Raw genomic sequence first — 19,339 nt, forward strand, 5'->3', positions numbered from 1 at the left:
CAACAGTTGCCGACGCCACTCCTTGGGCACGTATCCTGTGGTAAGGCTGAGATTAAACAGCTGCCTTATGCGGGTTTAATTCCTCATTTAGCTCGTGTAGCACACAGCCGGGGACACCATCCGGTCCCATTGATGCTGTGTTTTTAGCTTTAGAGAGAGCAGCTTTCACCTGCGCATTTGAGATGTCTGGGAGGCTACACTCGGCTGGGATAGTTATCTCTCCTTTAGGGGAGAGGGGTGAAGTTTGCACTGAACCTGTCTGCCAGTATGTTGGCAATGTCTGTGGGTTCAGTGATTTTGTATCATTTTGGACTAATTCTGAGCATATCTGGGAGTTTCCACCCAGGTTCCTAACATAGCTGAAAAAGGCCTTATGATTGTCCTTTGAATCCATGGCAATTTTTCTCTCAAAATTGGCCTTAGTTGATTTTATGAGTGCTCGTATTTTTTACTAATAATGATCAGGGTGACTTCCCTTTTATGGATTTTGTTCTATCATGTAATAGCTTTCTCCTCTTATTGTAAAGTTTGTTAATGGCTGGGGTCCACCAGACTGGACGTTTGCCCTTTGTGGAAAGAGTCTTGGTTTTATTTGGGATTGCCTGATCCATGCAGTCCTGGAGGTGTTCATAGAAGGCATTTGTAAGGGCTTCCGCAGCTTGGGTTGTGGTTTCCACTGGCTCAGGGGCCTTGAAGGATACCACACCAGTCATGAGTAGTGTGAAGTTTGCTTTAGAGAAGTTCTTCACTATGGTCCTTTTTTGTTTGGGGTGGGGCGGATGTGGATTTCCAGTGAGATTAGTTTATGATCAGATCTCACCAATGAGGGATATACTTCGTGTGGAGCATTTTGTCCCCATGTTTGTGACAATGAGATCTAGTATATTTTCTCCTCTCGTGGGAACAGTGACTAGCTGTTCCATGGCATTTGAATTTATGAACTCCAGGAACCGTTGGGCTAGAAAGTTAGGGCTTGAGTAATGTTCCCAGTCTATATTCGGGTAGTTGAAGTCACCCAATATGATGGTGTTTGGAGATACATTTATACCCTCCAGTGTCTTCAGGAAGGCTGTGTGGGGTTCCTGAGTTTGAGAGGGTGGCCTGTAGCATGCTACAATTTGTAGAGCAGTTTTGCCTATGGTTAGTTGCACCTGGACGGTTTCCGAGCTTAGTTGCCACCAACCTGGAGGTGTGGGTATCCTTTATGAATATGGATACACCTCCTTTTGTGGTGTGGTCCGGGTTTTGGGGCCGAGCATGATATGAGGTAAAACCTAACAGTGCCGGGTGCTCTCAGGAGCCTTGAACCAGGTTTCAGTTACAGCACAGACATCGATGTTCTCCATACTGAGAAGGGCCTCGAGTGCATTTTGAGATTTAGACTTCTGGCATTGAGCAGCATTACCCTCAGTTTCTTCCCATTTTGTTTTCTAGGGTGGTAGGTTTAGAATTTGAGCCTTGCCTAAAAAGGCACTATGGGGTGGCAAGAGCCTTAGCCAATATCCGGAATCCCAGGGGTGACAGGTGCAAGCAGCGTGGCTTGTCAAGCATGTCATCCCAGGCAGACAGACACTGGATCCCCTTTGAATGACACCAGACATTAAGCCAACTGTTAAAGCTGATCATCTTGTCTCTATATTGTGGCATCATTCTTGGTGAAGGAAGGATACTGCTCAGGGTTAGGGTCATACCTGCCTGGGCTACATAATCAGAGAGCTCCTCTATGTCTCTTTTCATGTAGTCCAGGTCTCAGGTCGTTCACACCAGCATGGACAATGACTGTGTCATATTTGTACTTGCCATGGAGTGACCAGTGCTTGTGTTATGTGGCGGATTCTAGCGTCAGATAGGCAGCTTACTGTGACCCTCTCCTTGTTCAGCCTGGTGAGTGGGACGTCAGTGTGTCTGACTATGGAGTCACCTATGACAAGTATGTTTGGTGTTGTATTTGGCCTTAAGGGCTGTGACTGCTTTGCACACTGCTTTTGTGGTTTATGTGTTGCTTGTGGGGTGTCTTGAGGTAGCAGTTGTTTGGGTGTCTGCTTTGGAGGCCTCTGCTGTTTAGGTAAATTTTACTCAGAGCCTCAGTATGTCTTTGTGTGTTTATGTGTTTGATTCAGTGGAGTGGTAGCATTATGTGAGGCTGGTTTTGTGGTGTGTGTAGTTGCCTTCTCCTCCTGTCTGGTCTTGCCAGTCCTGAGTTGAGAGAGCTCAGCCTCCAGTTTGGCTAAATAGCTGCATCTCTCAAGTATTTGTGTTATGTGGGAGGAGGAGAGGGTTGTCTGTGTACATGAGGCAGTTATAACATTGCCTCAAGATTCCCAGATTCACCAGCTGGACCGGAGAGAAGATTGACAACTGACCTTTGGACATGCTAGAATAATATTGGGAATTCCTTAATTGAAAACAAGGGCCAGTGGGGAGTGAGGGTGTAGTGCTTTTAATTTTTAGTGCTGACTTATATAATTGCTTTAGTGAGCAAGTGCCAGGTAACTTGAGTGCAATGTGTTACAAGTAACTAAATGCAAAAACGACAAACAGTAACTTTCTTTCAAGTGAAACAAGGAAATAAGTACAGTAAGCAATGCAGATATCACTAGTGATCCACAGAAGCGCTGAGAAGTTGGTGGAATTAGCTTCCAGGGAAATAACAAGCAAACAAACAACAAGCATATAAACAAAGCTAGATTCAGCAGGCCTGGATCTAGTCTATGCTAGAGCAAACAAGGTGAACAACATTTTCAAAGCTATCATTTGTTGATTCAATTTTCCTAAGAACTGTATACAGTTGCCTAGTAGGTTCACTTGTTAATTATTTAAAAAAATGGCTTTAGACCTCCTTACTAGCCTCCTAGTAAAGTCTCAAGGAAAGGCAACTCTACTCAACTTTCTGAGAGGATTTTTTTTTTTCAAATCTTGCCAAGCTTCATCTCTTAATTTTAAAGGGACAGGGAATGTATTAGTTATCAAATGGTATAGGAGTATTCCAACAGCCTTGAGATAACTTGAAAAATACAGTCTTGCAATTTGAGGAATCATACTACTTTTACACTGACTGTGTCATTTAACAAAAAACATTTACTAACTCTAACAGTAATTCCCTGAAAAAGGTAAGCAGCACAAGAACACATCCTCTTTCTGATTTTGTGTGTGACACAGTGGTGGAGGTTCACAAACTAGGGGAACTCCAGATGCTCACCATATTAATCACTGTTGTAGTAGCCTTAGCAATACAGGTTATATCCTGTTAAGGATACAACTGACCAGCTTCTAAAGCTTCTAGAGCACTTTCAATTGCTCCCATACATTAATCAGCTTCAGCTGAGCCGAAGAAAGACTGATTTGGATGTCAGAGCTTTCCTGCTGATGAAGAGCACTCCTCTTCCAGGTTTAAAGACTGATGGTCAGCGGATGCTTTCCACTGATGGACAAATAAGTTCCCTTCAAAAATAAACCTCCATTTTTTACATTAATGACAGAAACTGAACTTTCTGTTTTTGGAAAAATGCATAATTTTAAGCAAGGAAAAGGTGGTTTTATGGTCTATTAGGCAAGTTTTAGTAACTTCTATTCAGGAGATTTTTAATAGTTAAAAATTTTCCTTTGGTACAAGTTATCTTAATTTACTTTTGAGAGCTGGAGTAAGTATTTAAAGTTCTTTTCAATGTATTTTTGAGGAAAATGTGATTTTTAACTACTTACCTGTTTTACTAACTACTGCTGCCAGGCTTCCCTGGGAATCATCTTTTTTTGGCTTTACCACACACACATGCACACTCAAATTTAATGAGCCACCATGGACTAGGGGGATTAGACATATCCTCTCTGCTTGTTGGAGTTCTCTTTGGGGGCTAGGGAGAACCACTTTTGTCAGCCTTGGAAAATGGAGCAGAGGATATCTCTCTGCTTAACTAGACTGGATTGCCTTTCCCTAGGGAGGCTTTGCTTGCCAAAAGTGGGTCTGCTTCTTTACAAATTAATGTCAGAAAGAAGCACAGAAGTAGAAAGTCTTCTGTCTTAGTTACTTTGGACAGGAGTGATTTGTTGGGCTTAGCCCAAGGGTTTAGTTCAGTTTTTTGACCCTTATAGTTCTGCTGTTTCTGGAAAAAGAAAAATGGATTCTTCATTTTCAGAGAATGTTCAAGAGTTTGAACCACAAAACGATTGTGAAGGGGCGACAACTGTTTTCTCCTCAGGTTTCTGTAAAGTGTGGCTTCTGTTACTCCCTGTGAAGGATTCTCTTTTTCAGAAACAATTTCTAGAATGAATCAGTTGTTTCAGTGGGAACATAATGACATTGAGTTGTTTCAGTAGGAACATAATAAGAATTATCATGATTTACTGCAACTGGAATCTCCTAAACAGTCAGTTCCCTTCTGCTCTTCCATCACTGGAGAATTTATTTATTACATCCTGCAACCTGCCTAACAGCCAGCCTGCTGCCCTCAAGAAAGTAGATAGATTGCATAAAATTCCTTAGTCATTCAAGTTTTTATATTCTAACCCAAGTTAGACACAGCAGGGATTTCCCCAGTAAACCCAGCTGCTACTAAACATCTGGTTAATGCCAATCCCTCCACTTTTGATAAGGATGGAAAAGCTTTTAATACTTTTGGGGGGAAAAGTAGTTTTCTGCAACAGTTATTTTTAGAATTCTCATTAGTAAAGTTCATATGTTAAAGCTTGCCTCTTTAAAGAGCATGATGAACATTATGGCATCATTTCCCTTGCCTAAAGAAAAAAGAAATTGTATAATCTGATTGCTTTTGTGACTCAAGTGGCTACCCACTCTGAAATGTACTTATGATTTGGCTGATGCCACTTTTAGGGCTGTTACCACTGGAACTGTTGTGAAGAGGTTTGCTTGGTTGCATAACAGAAACCTTCCTAGGATGCTAAAGCTGAAATTTTAAAATTTTCCTTACACAGAAAGGTAGTTTTTGGACCAGCTGCTGTAGATGTCCCTAAAAGTGTGATGATAGACAAGCTAATTTAGGGAATTTCACAGGTTTTCCAGCCTTCCTTCTCCAAGTTTAAGGGTTTTAATGCTACCTCTACAACATTTTACAAAAAGCAGAACATAGACATAGCAAGCTGTTGGTAAGCAGACTTTTAGAAAGCAACGACAGGGAAGTTCCAGGAACAAAGCTGGTTGCTCCATAATAAAGGGTAGTCCAACAAGTCTGAATGACAATCTTTGAAATCCACCCCCTTTCCACCCTGGCAAGCCTTTAATCCTTCGCAAAAAATCTGAACCTCTTTTTCTGTCATTGGCAACAGACAGTTTCAGATACATGGGCTCTGATATTAATGGCAGTGGGAATTCCCTCCTTTTAAAGGGATTTCTCCTCATCCAATATATTAAATTTCTCTTTTTCCTATTGCCATTCAGAAACTGCTGACTCAAGGAGTAATGGAAGTGGTCCCTCTTCCTTAGTTAGGAGAAGGGTTTTACTTAAGAATGTTTCTGGTGCCATAGAAAGAAGCTTCATGAAGATCAGTTCTGTGTCTTTTCTCTTTAAACCAGTTCACAATAGTACCCCAGTTCAAAATGCTATCTCTTGACAATCTGTTACCTCCCATTCTCCATTTAAATTTTCTGGTGAACTTGGATTAAAAAAAAATGCTTTTCACATTCCTACTGATCCACTTTTCAGACATTTAAGATTTTATGTGTCTGGATCAAGCTTTTAGTCATCTGCATTACTCTCTGGGTTACCTATCTCTCAAACAGTGTTTAAGTGTTTAGCTCCAGGGACAGTCTATTGCAGTCTGCAAGTTATTCAATTTTTTCCTTATTTAGACAACTTGCTTGTCTGCCATTTGGGGAAGAGATCTCACAGACTGGGGTTCCAAAAGAACATCCAAAAGTCTTGTCTAACTCCTTCTCACAGGAAATGTCTCTTAGATATCTCAGTTCAAAGGGCCTTTCTTAATAAATAAGTTACAATCTGTATTTCGATTTATTACAGAGTTTTTCCACAGAATTTGTCTCAGCAAAGGAATTTCTTAGGATACTAGGTCTCATAATTCCTCTAGCAAGACTCCAACAGAAAAAAATGAATGACAACCCTCATTTCTTTGTGCTTGAACAAGCTGATATGTTTTTTGGTGATTGTAATAATCTCTTACAGGTCAGAGAAATTATATGGCAATTGCTGCTGAATGCTGAGGCTGTTCCTGGTCTTAATGAGAACATAAAGTGTGCATTACACTGGCTTACCTAAAGTTCTTCCCTTTCATACATATGTATATCTTATAAACAGGCCAAGCTAGTTACCATAGCTACTCAGAATTCTATTCTGTATATTGGTTAATGTACTGTATTTTTTTAAAAATCTTCATTTCTTTGGTTGCAGACAATCTTATAAGTATACTACCATGTACACCTACAGCATCTTTTCCTTGTTACTGTATTCTGATGAAGTGCTTCGCATCATTAAAGGACGAAAGCGCTTAATACCTGTTCCATCTAGTGTGTATTTCTTTATTTCTGCTGCAGTGAGTTTGTTTTAATTTAGTTTTCTCTGAGCTTTTCAGTTGTGTTACATTATTAAATTATAATATAAAGGTATCAAAAAAACACACAAAGGTAAAAGACACAATTCATATTGTTTAAACAAGACAATTTTTTCAAGAAAACATGAGTAACCCACATTAAAATGACATTTGATTTTGTAAAAAGATGTCTTTTAATCATCAATTACAAGGCAGTCTGTAATTGCTGTACTTAGAAAATAAGATCAAAAAATCAACCCTAAAAAATAAATAAAACTGTAGTAACATTTAAATTGTAGCTGTCCTGCTTTCTTTAAGCATATTCTGTCCATCAAAATAACAGAAAAGTTCATATTTTTAGCCTTTTCACACGCCAGGTTTCTCACCATGGCCATATAGATTAGTTAAATGCCTTTCACCTCTGGGACACAGTACCAGATAGTTACAGTTTTACCAAGTTCACTACAACTAACTCTAAATAATAAAATGAAACATATTTGACATTTAAAATAAAGTCAGACTTTAAACTGTTCTCCATGACAATAAATAGACATGCAAAAATCTATGAGGTTAAGTGCATTTCTTAAAAAAAAAATAAAAAAAAAAATAGATAATCATCATTTAATATGCAAGTCACTGATGCAAACAAGAACATTATTAAAGTGATTACTTCTGTAATGAAATGGTCCACTGAGATGAACAGTTCTTTATCTTAATATGCCAATTTGGCAATCAGCTGATTTCTGGTATTCATCTCGTCTTCAAAATTCCCACTAGTACAGTCCTTACTTTCGAAAGTCAAGCAGAAACTGAGAGACTGTTTCATAGACAACAAAAGTGATGCAGCATGCTGGGGTCACTCTTATAATATTGGCAACAATTCCTTTGTAAAATCCATGGACACCTTCTTTCCTATAATGAATAAGCATGAGCATCATTACACCACATGAACATTCAGATTATGAAAACTGAATTATATTAAATCCCAAGCTGTGATTAATCAGTCTGTGTAATTATTCAGTAAAACCCAACTGCAGAAATTCTAGGCAGGCTTTAAATTACACCTGGACTACACAAAGGATTATGATCAGATCGCTGATCATGATGAGTATTTTATACGTTCAAGCGAGACATGGATGTCAAAAACTTCCCCTAGACAGTGAAGCAGGTAATTAACAATTGTTAAGCACCCTTCTAAGCGTTAAGGTCAGGGCTTGCACTATAGCAGCACTGAACCAAGATGTAATTTAGCCGCTTTTTGTGCATAATCACAGCACCCCATTAGAACTGCATTATGGTACAGGTTACTAGAGATACATCAGGTTAGGGTTAAGTCAAGTGGCTGCAACCCTGTAACAGTGTCACAGATGACTCTGGTAAATCCCCTGAAACCCACAATGTTACAGTTATGGGAACTGCTATATTTTGAATTTCTAACATACCTATAATAAATCATGGACAGTGAAACACAGTATTAAGTGCAAAAAGCTGCAAACATTGAGAGATGGGCCTGAAACACATCATCTCCACTTGCATAATATTAAGACCTTGATGAAGTCACTTAAATTATTTGTGCTCTCAGCTTATACTTAAATTACAAACCTTTATTGTAAATACTTTTTTAGTTCAACATTCATTCCTCTCCATCTTCAGAAGGAAAAGAAAATAGTTTATATATAGTGCAGTCTTCACATTTCCAAGCTCGTTATGTGTGCTCAAACTATTTCAAAGCAAGGCAAGATGTGTGAATGAATGGAAAAATCAAAGACTGATTACATTACCAGAAGTTTCTTGGCAGATTTATTCTGCACTTCACTCAATGGCATCATTGTACAGAATGTAGACTGCCAGGTTCCACACTCAAACTCTTGATTCAGAGGCAGACAGAGTAAAAACTGGTGTATACAGGAAACATTAGGCATGAATGCAAATATTTACCACAAGAAAGTGTTCTTCTACAGTCAACGTTAATCTTTGTGGGAAGCAGCCAGGAATACACCATGCAAGTCAAAGCATACAAATTCATATTTGAGGGTTTACCTTTCTGCCCAACTCACATGCATTAAGAATTCTCAAAATGCATACAGGGAAAAAGTAGTAAAACTGGGGCAACAAAACAGGTCATTTTTTTCAACATGAAAGAATTTTGTTATACACCTAAATGCTTCTGTTTTGTGCTGCATCTCTAAATCTTTTAAGTTTTTATGACGGATATCACAGAACAAAGAGAAGGCAGGAAGAAGTGAGTGAGGCTGCTACACTCAAAAAACAATTGTTATAACCAGGTAATCTCACTAGGTAGGCCCAAGAGCCTCTTTTCAAGCCTGATATGGGAGCACAGTCTGATTACGTGTCTAGCTCAGAGATGTACAAGTACGAAAGCAGACAGTTAAGGAATTAAAATTATTTGTATTACTATGAAGGGCAGAGCCCTGATCTACATGGTCCTTTTCAGACTCGGACTGGCAGCAGTATCTGGTTAAAAGACTTAATCAGTCACACAGTATGCAAATGGAGGTTGAGCAACTCAAACCCTGGACTACACAAAGTAGATCATTAACAGCTCATGACCTTAGTCCTCTCTCAGCACTAATTGCCAAACAACTGCTACATGGCGAGAACTCAAGCATCACTGTCATCTTACTCTGAGGAGCGCTATGAAGTTGGCAGACCAATACGAAGATTTCAAAGCAGCCACACACAAACAAGGGCAGTAGGACATGCAATGCCCTGAAACTGAATGGGGAAAAACAGTCTTAAAAGCTTTAGTCACTTTATAAATTAGCAGCCAAATTCCCCTAAAATGAGGCTTGAGTGTCATAGCCGAAGCCAAGCAACGGAACAAGCCCAAAAGCAGATGCTAAAGGTTTGGCTTCTTTCTACAGTCTCCAGAGGTCAGGTTCAACACTTGCTTATACTATAGTCAAACAGTTGGTCAGGTAAGGAAGCACAAGCAACTGACTACTGTGATTAATCAATAAGTGGAAAGAATAACCAAGGTCTCCTGAAGTAGTACTAATGTACTCAACATACAACTTCACTTGTAAAGCACTGTACAGAGTTCTGATACTAACATTAAAAATCACACTATGAAAAAGGGTTCAGCTTTTCTTTTGCATTTTTACTTTAGTTGTTGGTGTGAGTAATCACACTGCTTTGTGGTGCTTTACCCTCCCCTTAACAATGTTTTCTTTAATGAAACACTGTGTTTAGTCAAAAAAAAAAAAAGTTACGTCCCTAGTGCAACAAAGGTTGCATGTTTTTTAAGCAAATAAAAGCCAAAATGGGACTAAACAGGGATGTATCTCACCTAGGATACACAGATTAGAAATACAGACAGACATACAGAGAGATAGGCTTCAGTAAGTGAATCACACATGGACAAAAGAGTTATGTACTTACCATAATATTCCATCTGACTTGTCCATTTTTATTCTTCCTCAACATATAGGTTTGGATCCAATACACGGATCTGACTCAGCCATATTCTAGCTTGTGGCCACCAAGAAACTCTTGAGCTCCTTCCCTACTCAAAGCACCACCCCTAACATCCTTCAGAACTTGTTTGTAGCTTGACATTAAGACCATAAAGAATTGTCATAATTAGAGCTCAACACATGGGACATATGATGCCCCAAAGAATTTCATTTCTTCAGAAATTACTTGTGATAAATGAAGGGGGATGAAAGGTGGGGAGTTGAGGAAGAATGAAAATGGACAACACAAGTGGAATGTTATGTTAAGTACATAACTTCTTTATCTGATGTTGACAATTTTCTTTCTTCATCAACGTACAGGACAGAGTCCCCAGCTATCTAAGTTCTTGGGTGGATTTTAATGGAGGATATTCCCGAGTATGGCTAAGGCAAAGGGCTCTCTCTCTCCCGAGAGAGAGAGAGAGAGAGACAGGCTCCAATTTGTAATGAATGATAAAGGTATTATGATTTGACCAAGTACTTGTCTCATAACTAGACTCAATGCATAGTCCAGACTGGAATATAGTGGAAGTGGTCATAGGTGTAGTTGAAAGAGCCTGTATTGGTTTGTTAGTCGGAAATTTAATTTAGTGGAGACAAATTATAATCTGTCAACCGCTTGGTTACAGTTACGTTTGTAACCAATTTGCCCATTTTGTGATGTGTCAAGGAAGCCAAGAATTGAGCTGTCTTCCTATGTTAGTTCTGTGCAGGTAGAAACACCATTATCTATAAACATCTAGAAAGCACAAGCATATACTTTCCTTTATTTGGAAAGTCTGGGAAAAAAATAATGGCAGGTTAATTTGGTTGGTTAATGCTGGATTCTAACACTGCTGTCACAGTAAGGAGAAAGTATTGGTATGTGAAGTGTTCCTATCCATGTGAAAAAACAGGATATTGGTGGGGGGGGGGGTAGAATATAATGCTTGAAGTTCTGACATTATCCCATGGAAGTAAATGCAATGAACAGGACAGAGTTCCAGGTAAAGAACTTTAGCTTACATTTGGGTGCAGTTTGAAAAGAAGACTGTGACAAGGTTCGCCTTACCAACTGTATATCCCATGGTGGTACAAGATCTTTGTTAGCAGGCCCAAGTAGAAGAAAACCATTAAAAAATGGTTAGCAAAGTTTAGAGGAAGCTGGAGAAGAATTCTGAAAAATCTACATAGAAATTCGAGAAAGGTTGGAGTAGAAGTTATACATTCGATAAACGAGCACCCTCTTAAAATAAACTGGCTAGAAATTCAAGGACAGAATATATTGGAGCTGTGTACGGTTCTCCCTAACACTGCTCTACTCAAAGAAACATTCTTCTCCATAAATTTCTGTAGAGATTCCTCATACAGAGTTGTTATGGGAAGGCATCAGAATTGAACTGATGGGCGAAAAAGAAAGCAGTTTGCCTGGCTATCAATATAATGATAAAAACCATGCAGTTTTAGGCTAGAGATGTACGGATGAATCATCCCTGTCAGGTGAGACAGTAGTTCTGTAGACAGATATAAAATTGAAGGTGAGCAGAAAAAAAGAGGTCAAAGGAAGGGGAAGCATCTTAGTCAAGGTCAGTAAGACAAAATGAGGACGGCTTGTTCTTCAACGTGGAAGTAATCTTTATTAAGATATACTGTAAGTGCCTATCACGTTTTATATTCTTCCACCTTGTTGTTGTACAGGTTTAGTTTGCGTAAACTGTTTCTTCTATTTAGATATGTAATTTCATTTGCCTCAAGTCTGTACTCCTGGGCAGAGAATGAAAAACTGTCCTTATGATAAGTGAATGAACAAACAAATAAACAAACCATGCCCATCATTTTGTTGCTGAGACACAAGCCATAATGAAGTAAGATGGACCTGCTCATGTTGACAGCTATCACGTTCAACTTCCTCAGAAAATGGGCTACAATTACAAAGCAGATGGAAGAAAATAGCCCACTGCCATACCTTTAGTACATGTAAGTTGGCCTCCTCGGGAGACCAAATGTCCTGGACTGTATTCCCCAGGAACTGTACACTCCATCCAATCTGGGAAACATCCATGATCACTTGGCCTTGGGCAGAGAAAGAAGAAATGATGGCTAGCACAGCTATTTTGACTGCATCCACCTGTAAAGATAACTCAGTTAAACAAAGGTTATCTTTACTGACATAGGTTGAGAGAGAGCTTATTGTTTTTGTAGCATCTATTCTTGTTAAGGAACTATTGTCGCTAACATTGGCCCGAGAACTTGCGGAATCAATCCAGCTGATATGCTAGTACTACCAAATATTTTCTGAGCTATTGTTTGCAGTCTGTAAAGGGACAGAGACGCCAGGATAGACACCGTGTTGAAAAATTATTCCTATAAACTTTAATGTGTAGGTCAGTTAGAAATGTGACTTATTTATGGATATCCCAAATTGTGGACAAACCTACTGCACTTAATCTCAAATATGCACCGTAAAAGTTTAGTAGGAGCAGTAACAAGCCTGTAGTCTTGAAGCAGAAACATGTGGGATCCTTGAAAAGTTAAGTGAGGTGCCAGTACCGCAATACACTTGAACACCCTGGAGGCTGTGATTAAGCCAAAAGGCTGGACTCTGAACAGGAAATGACTGGCTCCTAACCTAAACTGTAACTATTTACTGGATCTATTCATTGTATGTGATGGTACTAATCTTGAAGGTCAATCAATCTCATCCAGATGTCTTGCTCAGAAGGGGAAAATTGGACTGAATTACAAGTTAGTGTGACGAACAGAATTGTTCAACACACTAAGACTTAAAATCAGTTCACCAATATCCTATTTTATTTAGGCACTAGACGGATCAAGAGTCAGTTAAAGATTCTATTGGTCAAGAGGGAACTTTTGGAAGACTCCAAGCTGCTTCTTGGGTAAAGGGGGTGAAAGGGGAAAAGGGAACAATATAATCTCAGTAAAGGATTCTCTGTAAGGAAGCATCCTTCATTATGATTAGCCATGCTTCCTGGTGTAGAGATCAGAGATTCCCAACTGTCTGCAGAGGAGAGCACTGAGGTCTCCTTTCAGGAACACTGGCAGGATCTAATAGAAGTACCTCTACACTCTCAGAATTGTGGAAGTCCTCTACCATTGGGGGGGGGGTTCAGCTGTTATCACTCCCTCCTGTGCCTCGGGGCAAGCTATCTTCTTGTGTGTCTTGCAAGGGACACAGATACTTCCTGTAACACATAACTAGACCGCCCGATTGATTACTAGGGAAAAAAATGGCGAAGGGACAGAAAAAGGGGTTCCCACAGCAGATACAGTCTTTAGGTCCTTACCTGTGGGGTCAAACCAAAGAGAACTGTCAAAGTCAGGCACTGATGAAAGATGACTTGAAAGACAGCACAAAATCATCAAGGCTCACCCAGGCATGTCTCCTGATGGAAATGCCTGAATCTGCAGCCCTAGAGATGCCTTCTGTAATACGCAAACTAAACCTCACGGACGAATAAGATATCGTCTGTAGGGGTACCTTAGAGAGAGACTGAGGATGGGCATCAGCAATTTTGGATCTAGAAAGCGAATTAGATAGCCCTTTAATCAAATCTGTTTGTAGCCTCTTAAAAGGTACTTTAGGATTGAACGGCAGTGTAGGTGGTACAAATGGGTGGGATTCAAAAATAGGTCCTGGGTAACATGTAAGAGAAAAGTGATGTAGCCAGGGGACCCCTCCCCACCTGCATTACTCACAACTGGAGCTTTCAGGGCAGGAAGGTAAAAGGATGGGACCAAACCAAAACCTCTTAGATCTGGTTTCCAGACCCACTCTGATCCGTAGGTATCTAAAAAGAAACGGTCAGGTATATCTAAAGAGTGAATGACAGTACCTTTCTTTTATCAGACTCTAACCTCCTGGGGGTACCACTGGCCAGGCAGGAAAAGGGGGCACATTAGACTTAGCAGACACACTCACAAATCCATAAGAGGGCAGAATTAGTTAAGATTCCCATCTGGATTTGAGCGGTAGAAATTTTCACATCATCTTATCCACATTCTGAAAAAAAAAATTTGAGAGGGAAGGAAAAATTGGAAGGAAAGGACCTAATCACCACTGGAACTGAGCCCATTGAATCAGAGTAGGACTCAGGATCCAAAGGAGGTTCTAAAGGTTTTTGCATCCCAAGAGTTTGAATGTGAAAGCTTTCAAATTCTGTGGAATAAAATTTGTCTGTCAGATCCGAAGACTCAGCATCCAATGAAGAAGTAACAGCAAACCTATCAGATCCGAGGACTTGGGGCCCAAAGAAGCACTAGGGCTTTGGATTCAAAGTCTTTCCAATTTTCTCTGGAGTTAAAACTTGTCTGTCGAAGCTGAAGGGTTAGGATGTGAAGGAGGTTCTAAAGGCTTTGGATTGGAGGAGCTTGGATCAGAAATCTTTTAAATTCTCTGGAATAAGACTTGTGTCTGTTGAATCCAAGACGTAGGATCCGATGTAGAAGCAACAACCAAAATGTGCCTGATCCAAAGAGGACCCTAGGGGTTTTGGATTCGAAAAACTTCCTAGTTTCTCTGAAGACAAACTTCTGTCCGTCAGATCTGAAGGCTTAATATCCGAAGGAGGCTAAAAATGCTTTGGACCTGGAGAGCTTGGTCCCAAAATCATTCCACATTTCCATAGTAAGATTTGTGTCTTTTGGATATGAAGATTTAAAATCTAATGCAAAAGCAACAGCAGACTTGTCAGATCTGAGGAGAACTAAGGATCTGCAAATAGCCCTAGGGAATTTTGAATTCGTAATTATTGTCTGAAGATAAAAATTATGTCTGTTGGAACTGAAAAAAATTAGGAACCGATGACAGGAGTCGAACTTGAGGGATCAGAGGAGGATTTAAAATCCAGAGGAGATCTCCGAGATGACAGATCTGAGGTGGCTGGATCAGAACTCTAAGACTCTCTTTCTCTCCTTTTTTTTTTGGTTTATAATGAAGATGAAACCAAAGAATCTGAATACCAGGACCTTTTGAAAGTTCCTTGTATACCGAACTCCAGTTCTGTATTCTGAAGAAATGTGTGGTTGGCTCCGATGGTGGTCAGATTGGACATAGCTTTGGATGCAGTTTTAGTTCTTTTCTGTTCTGAAGAAGCAGGGCCTAGAGAAGCCGAGAAACTAGACCATTTGACAGGTATTATTTATATTTTGTATAGGGGGCTGAGCCCCAGCAATGGCTTCAGAAAAAAGATGGCAGTAAAGCCTTTAACATCAGTTTACTCTTCTCTGTCCGCATAAACTCGCAATAAAGAACTTGCAATAAAGACTGCAGTCTTGAACAATATAACCAAGGTTGTAGCAACACAGTTTAAAGAACTAAAATAAATGTATATAAAAGAAATATTGATGATAGGTTTTGAGACCAAGATGGAAAAATAAAGATGCAAAATAAACTCACACAATAATGGAAAAAATGGCTGATAAAAGACAAAAAAAAGCTTTGGGATTTTACTCCATCTCAGATTTTCTGCATTAATAGTTATAAAACAGTTCAAAAGTTAAAGAGAAGGAGATTTTTCCTACAAGTAAAGAAGAAAAGTCAATAAACTTAACTTCAGATTAAAACTGAAGAAATAGTACTTCATTAAAGTTAGAAAAAATATATAATAAGAAGAAACAACTTATCTTTCACAGGAAACTTGAGTGCTGAAGGTGACCATGTCTGAACTCTAGAGAGCCAAATGACATCTGAGGGATGTTAGGGGTGGTACATTATGGGTAGGGAGGGATCTTGAGAGTTTGTTGGTGGCCACGAGCTAGAATAACGGTCGAGTCAGATCAGAGTATCTGATCTGAACCCATAAGTTGAGAAAGAATGAAAACTGACATCATCAAATCATGCCTTTGAATATCTCAAGCCTAGCCAAGTTTCAATATGACATACATAACTTTTAGGATGCAATAGGAAAGATGGGTAGCAAAGTTTAACAATTATGCCACAGCTTTTAAATTAACCACATCAATGACTAAAAAATATGACTGCTACAAGTGACTGGAGATCAGGATTACTAGATATATGAAAGAATTCTGAAGATGTGCAGGAAAAGCTATACTACCACTTTTAGCACAAGAAAAAATACAATGTAAAATTATGTTCCGAGAAGCAATGAAGAACAGATATGAAACTGCATGCCACACTAAGGACATCAGCAAAAAAAAAAAAAAAAAAAAAAAAGAATTCTCAGACATTAACCAAGAGATAAAAACATAGATTAAAGCAAGCTTGCAGATCGGAAAGAGTTTGAAGAAAAGCAGTTAATTAGAGATGTCATAACCACAATATGAAAAAATGGAAGGTTTAAAAAAAGAAAAGGTAAAAAATAAAATAAAAAAAAAAAAAACATGATAATTATGTGTTAAAGGATGATTTTTGTAGTGCTATGGAAATGAATTATGAGGTCACAAATAGCACCTTTTCTGTGAGAAGAAAAGTCTTGTTTCTGGAAGCTCTTTTGGACCTTACCCTCCAGTGAAGTCCTGTTTGTATTAGTTGAGACTTTGGCAGGTTCAAAGAGAGAATAATGGACCATGGAAGCAGGTCTGGATAAACTGTGGAGCACTCTGCATCTCCTTCTCTTATGGCTGGCATCTGAATCAGGCAGTCATGTGGGCAGGGATAGATAAGAAATCCCTTGGTTCTCTAGCAGACAGTTACTGGAGCGAGACTCTGAAACACCCTTGGTGCAGTATATAAAACCAAAGGGCAAGGAAGTAAACTGGTAGTAAGCATTTCCTGTTCTGAATCTGAGATGGTGCCTGTTGGCTCTGCTAAAGGTATGATGAGGTAGGAATCTTTAAGGCATAGGGTAACCAAGAATGCTTGATGAAATAGTGCACATAAAAGGACCCGCAAGGTCTGTATTTCATATTTTGGTGCTACAAATTTGTTTAGCCTTGGTAAGTCTATGACTGGCTTCCATGGTCCATATTTGTGGGGGCTAGAAACAATCTTGAATATAAATTCTGCACTATCTTCCTATTCTGGTACTCTCTACATCCCCATATTTTAAAAAGTCTAGCAGGAGTACTGCTTTGATCAGATGACTGTTCTCTGGATACATGGGCAATACCAGAGAACCACAGTCTTTTTAAGAACTCAAGTCTGTATCCTTCCTCCAAGTTTCTTAGGACCCAAGTGTCCTGAATGACTTTCTCCACTCCTTTATAAACAGTCCCAGATGAACTCTTAGTATATGGGCTGGAATGGTGGATTTGGGGAAGGATAAAGTGAAGGGAACAGCCGCTCCTTTGTGAGATCTTGACTCTGAGGGCTCTCAGGCTTCTTCTGTTTGTTAGCTTGCCATTTTCTTTTGAACTTGCATTTGTTTTGGTGACAGAGGGAAGGGCCAACTTATAGTTGGGTGGTTTCTGTTTTATTTGATAGGGGTGAGAAACCAGCGTTACAATGGTCGTCCTCCTTCTCCTCCAGCTTCCTAAACATATGTTCAGTTGGGGACCTAAAAAAAGCTCCATTTCTACTGGGGTATTAAGGAGCTGTGTTTTTACATGGAGTGTCAGGGACTTGGTCCACAGCCATGCATGTTCCCTAATAACTGACCCTGTTGCTGCCACCATGCATAGTGCATCTCCTGCATTACAGCTGCAGTTGGTATAATGCTTGCTAACCTAGGAGGTGAGGTTACCTACCTCTTAGGGCCTTGTACTCTCTCTCCTTAGCTTTGTCTTTCAATTGAGACAGGAAAGTCCCAAGGAACATTTAATGTAAGAGTGTGGAAATTCAGAGCCTTGAAATTCAGGAAGCAGATGTGTATATTTTCTTCCCAAAGTGATCACGTACTTTACTTCTCTTACCACTGGAGAAGAAGCTCCAGTAGACCCACTGCTGGAATCCAAGAACACCACAACTTGTTCAGTAACTGGATTCTCATATACATACTTAGAGGATTCCAGCAGGGGATTGGGAGCCTGGCTACAAAGATGCACTGGTGAATGCATCCTCTAAAGCTTCAATCACTAAAGCAATAGCTAAGCGTTGTGGTTCTGGCAATCCCTTTCACTGGCATTAGAAACAGAATACAATTAGAACAAAAACACTCATCCATCAACTTACTTAACTGAATAAACTACTTGAAACGTGAACAAGGTGTCTTGACTCCCCCCACAGGAAGTGGATCAGAAGAACAGACAGAGTCTTCTAGATCTGTTAGCTAAAATATCTGGACTAATTCTTTGCACTCTTTTTCTTGCTAGTCCTGTCAACCTCTGGGTCACAGATGAGATACCAGACCTAACTTGAGCTTTCTGGAGTACCTCTGTTTTATGGGCATTACAAGAATCTCAAACTATCCATTTCCAGAAATGTCTTGCATTTCACCTCTAATTCTTAGCCACCTAATTGCACCAAAGTCTCTGCCCTCTACCTCTGCCAAGGGTCTTTTAGCTCACCAGCATTGGCCAGTCATCACCCCTGGTTAATTAAGTATGCCAGTTTAATGGTTTTGGAGAACACATAACTTTTACTAATGAGTTTTTGTGCATAATTTCGACTGTGTGTGCCTTGCAGAGATTCTGGCTGTTCTATCTTTTGGTGCAACCCCTCCTTCTGCTTGTCCAATTCCAGAGTCATAGTCAGCAATTTGACATTTGCATAGACTTGCTCTCAAACTATAAATTCTACTTTATACATACCTGTGCTTTGCACTGGATTACTTTATACATAGTGTACTTGCATACTTCTACACATTACTGCTAGCCTCATTTTCTTCTAGGCATACTCAGACCAATTTATTTATTTATTTTTATTTAACATTTGTTAACCAGGAAAGTCTGACTTGGAACAAAGCCAATTTTCAGTGGAGGCCCGGGAAGAAATGCTCCAGGCACGTCTTTGTAATGTGGGAGGAAACCCATATGAACGCAGGGAGGACATGCAGACTCCACACAGAAGGCACCCCAGCCGAGAATTGAACCGGAGAACCTCTTACTGTGAGGCAACAACGCTACTGCTGCACCACTGCGCCATCCAAAAAAAAACTTTCCTCCAAAACACAGACATTACTAATCTTGCAGCCTCTTTAACAGCCACACTTCTCAACCTGTATGTCTAACTTCCCCAGAGCACCACAGCTATGTAGATACATAGCTAACAAATTGTTCACAAATGAACTTAAAGCCATACTGATAGATAACGCTTGACTGAACTGGAAAATCTGTCAATCCCTTGAAACCAGGGACAAATCAATATCCCCAAAAAACCTGGCCAAAAAAGCCACAGGAAGACGCAAGAACTTTCTTCACTCCAGTCAAAATTAACTAATAAACACACTGAACTTTGTAAACTCATTAATGGCCTCACAAGATGCACTCCCATATAGCGCCCTTCTGAGTACAGACAACATTCACCCATT

At 39.7% G+C, this 19,339-nt stretch overlaps 1 protein-coding gene across 1 annotated transcript in view; it reads right to left on the reverse strand.

The window, feature by feature from the left end:
* Positions 1 to 6,668: 6,668 nt before the first annotated feature.
* Positions 6,669 to 19,339, reverse strand: part of SLC25A32 (solute carrier family 25 member 32) — a 334,318-nt gene continuing 321,647 nt past the window's right edge. Inside the window, exon 7 of the mRNA XM_044065682.1 lies at positions 6,669 to 7,410. Within this exon, the coding sequence (XP_043921617.1) occupies positions 7,284 to 7,410 (127 nt within the window). The 3' untranslated portion in view covers positions 6,669 to 7,283. The remainder of the gene's footprint in view (positions 7,411 to 19,339) is intronic.

Source organism: Protopterus annectens, chromosome 3.part0 (genome assembly GCF_019279795.1).
Source record: "Protopterus annectens isolate FY-2018-M chromosome 3.part0, PAN1.0, whole genome shotgun sequence".
Classification (NCBI taxonomy): Eukaryota; Metazoa; Chordata; order Ceratodontiformes; family Protopteridae; genus Protopterus; species Protopterus annectens.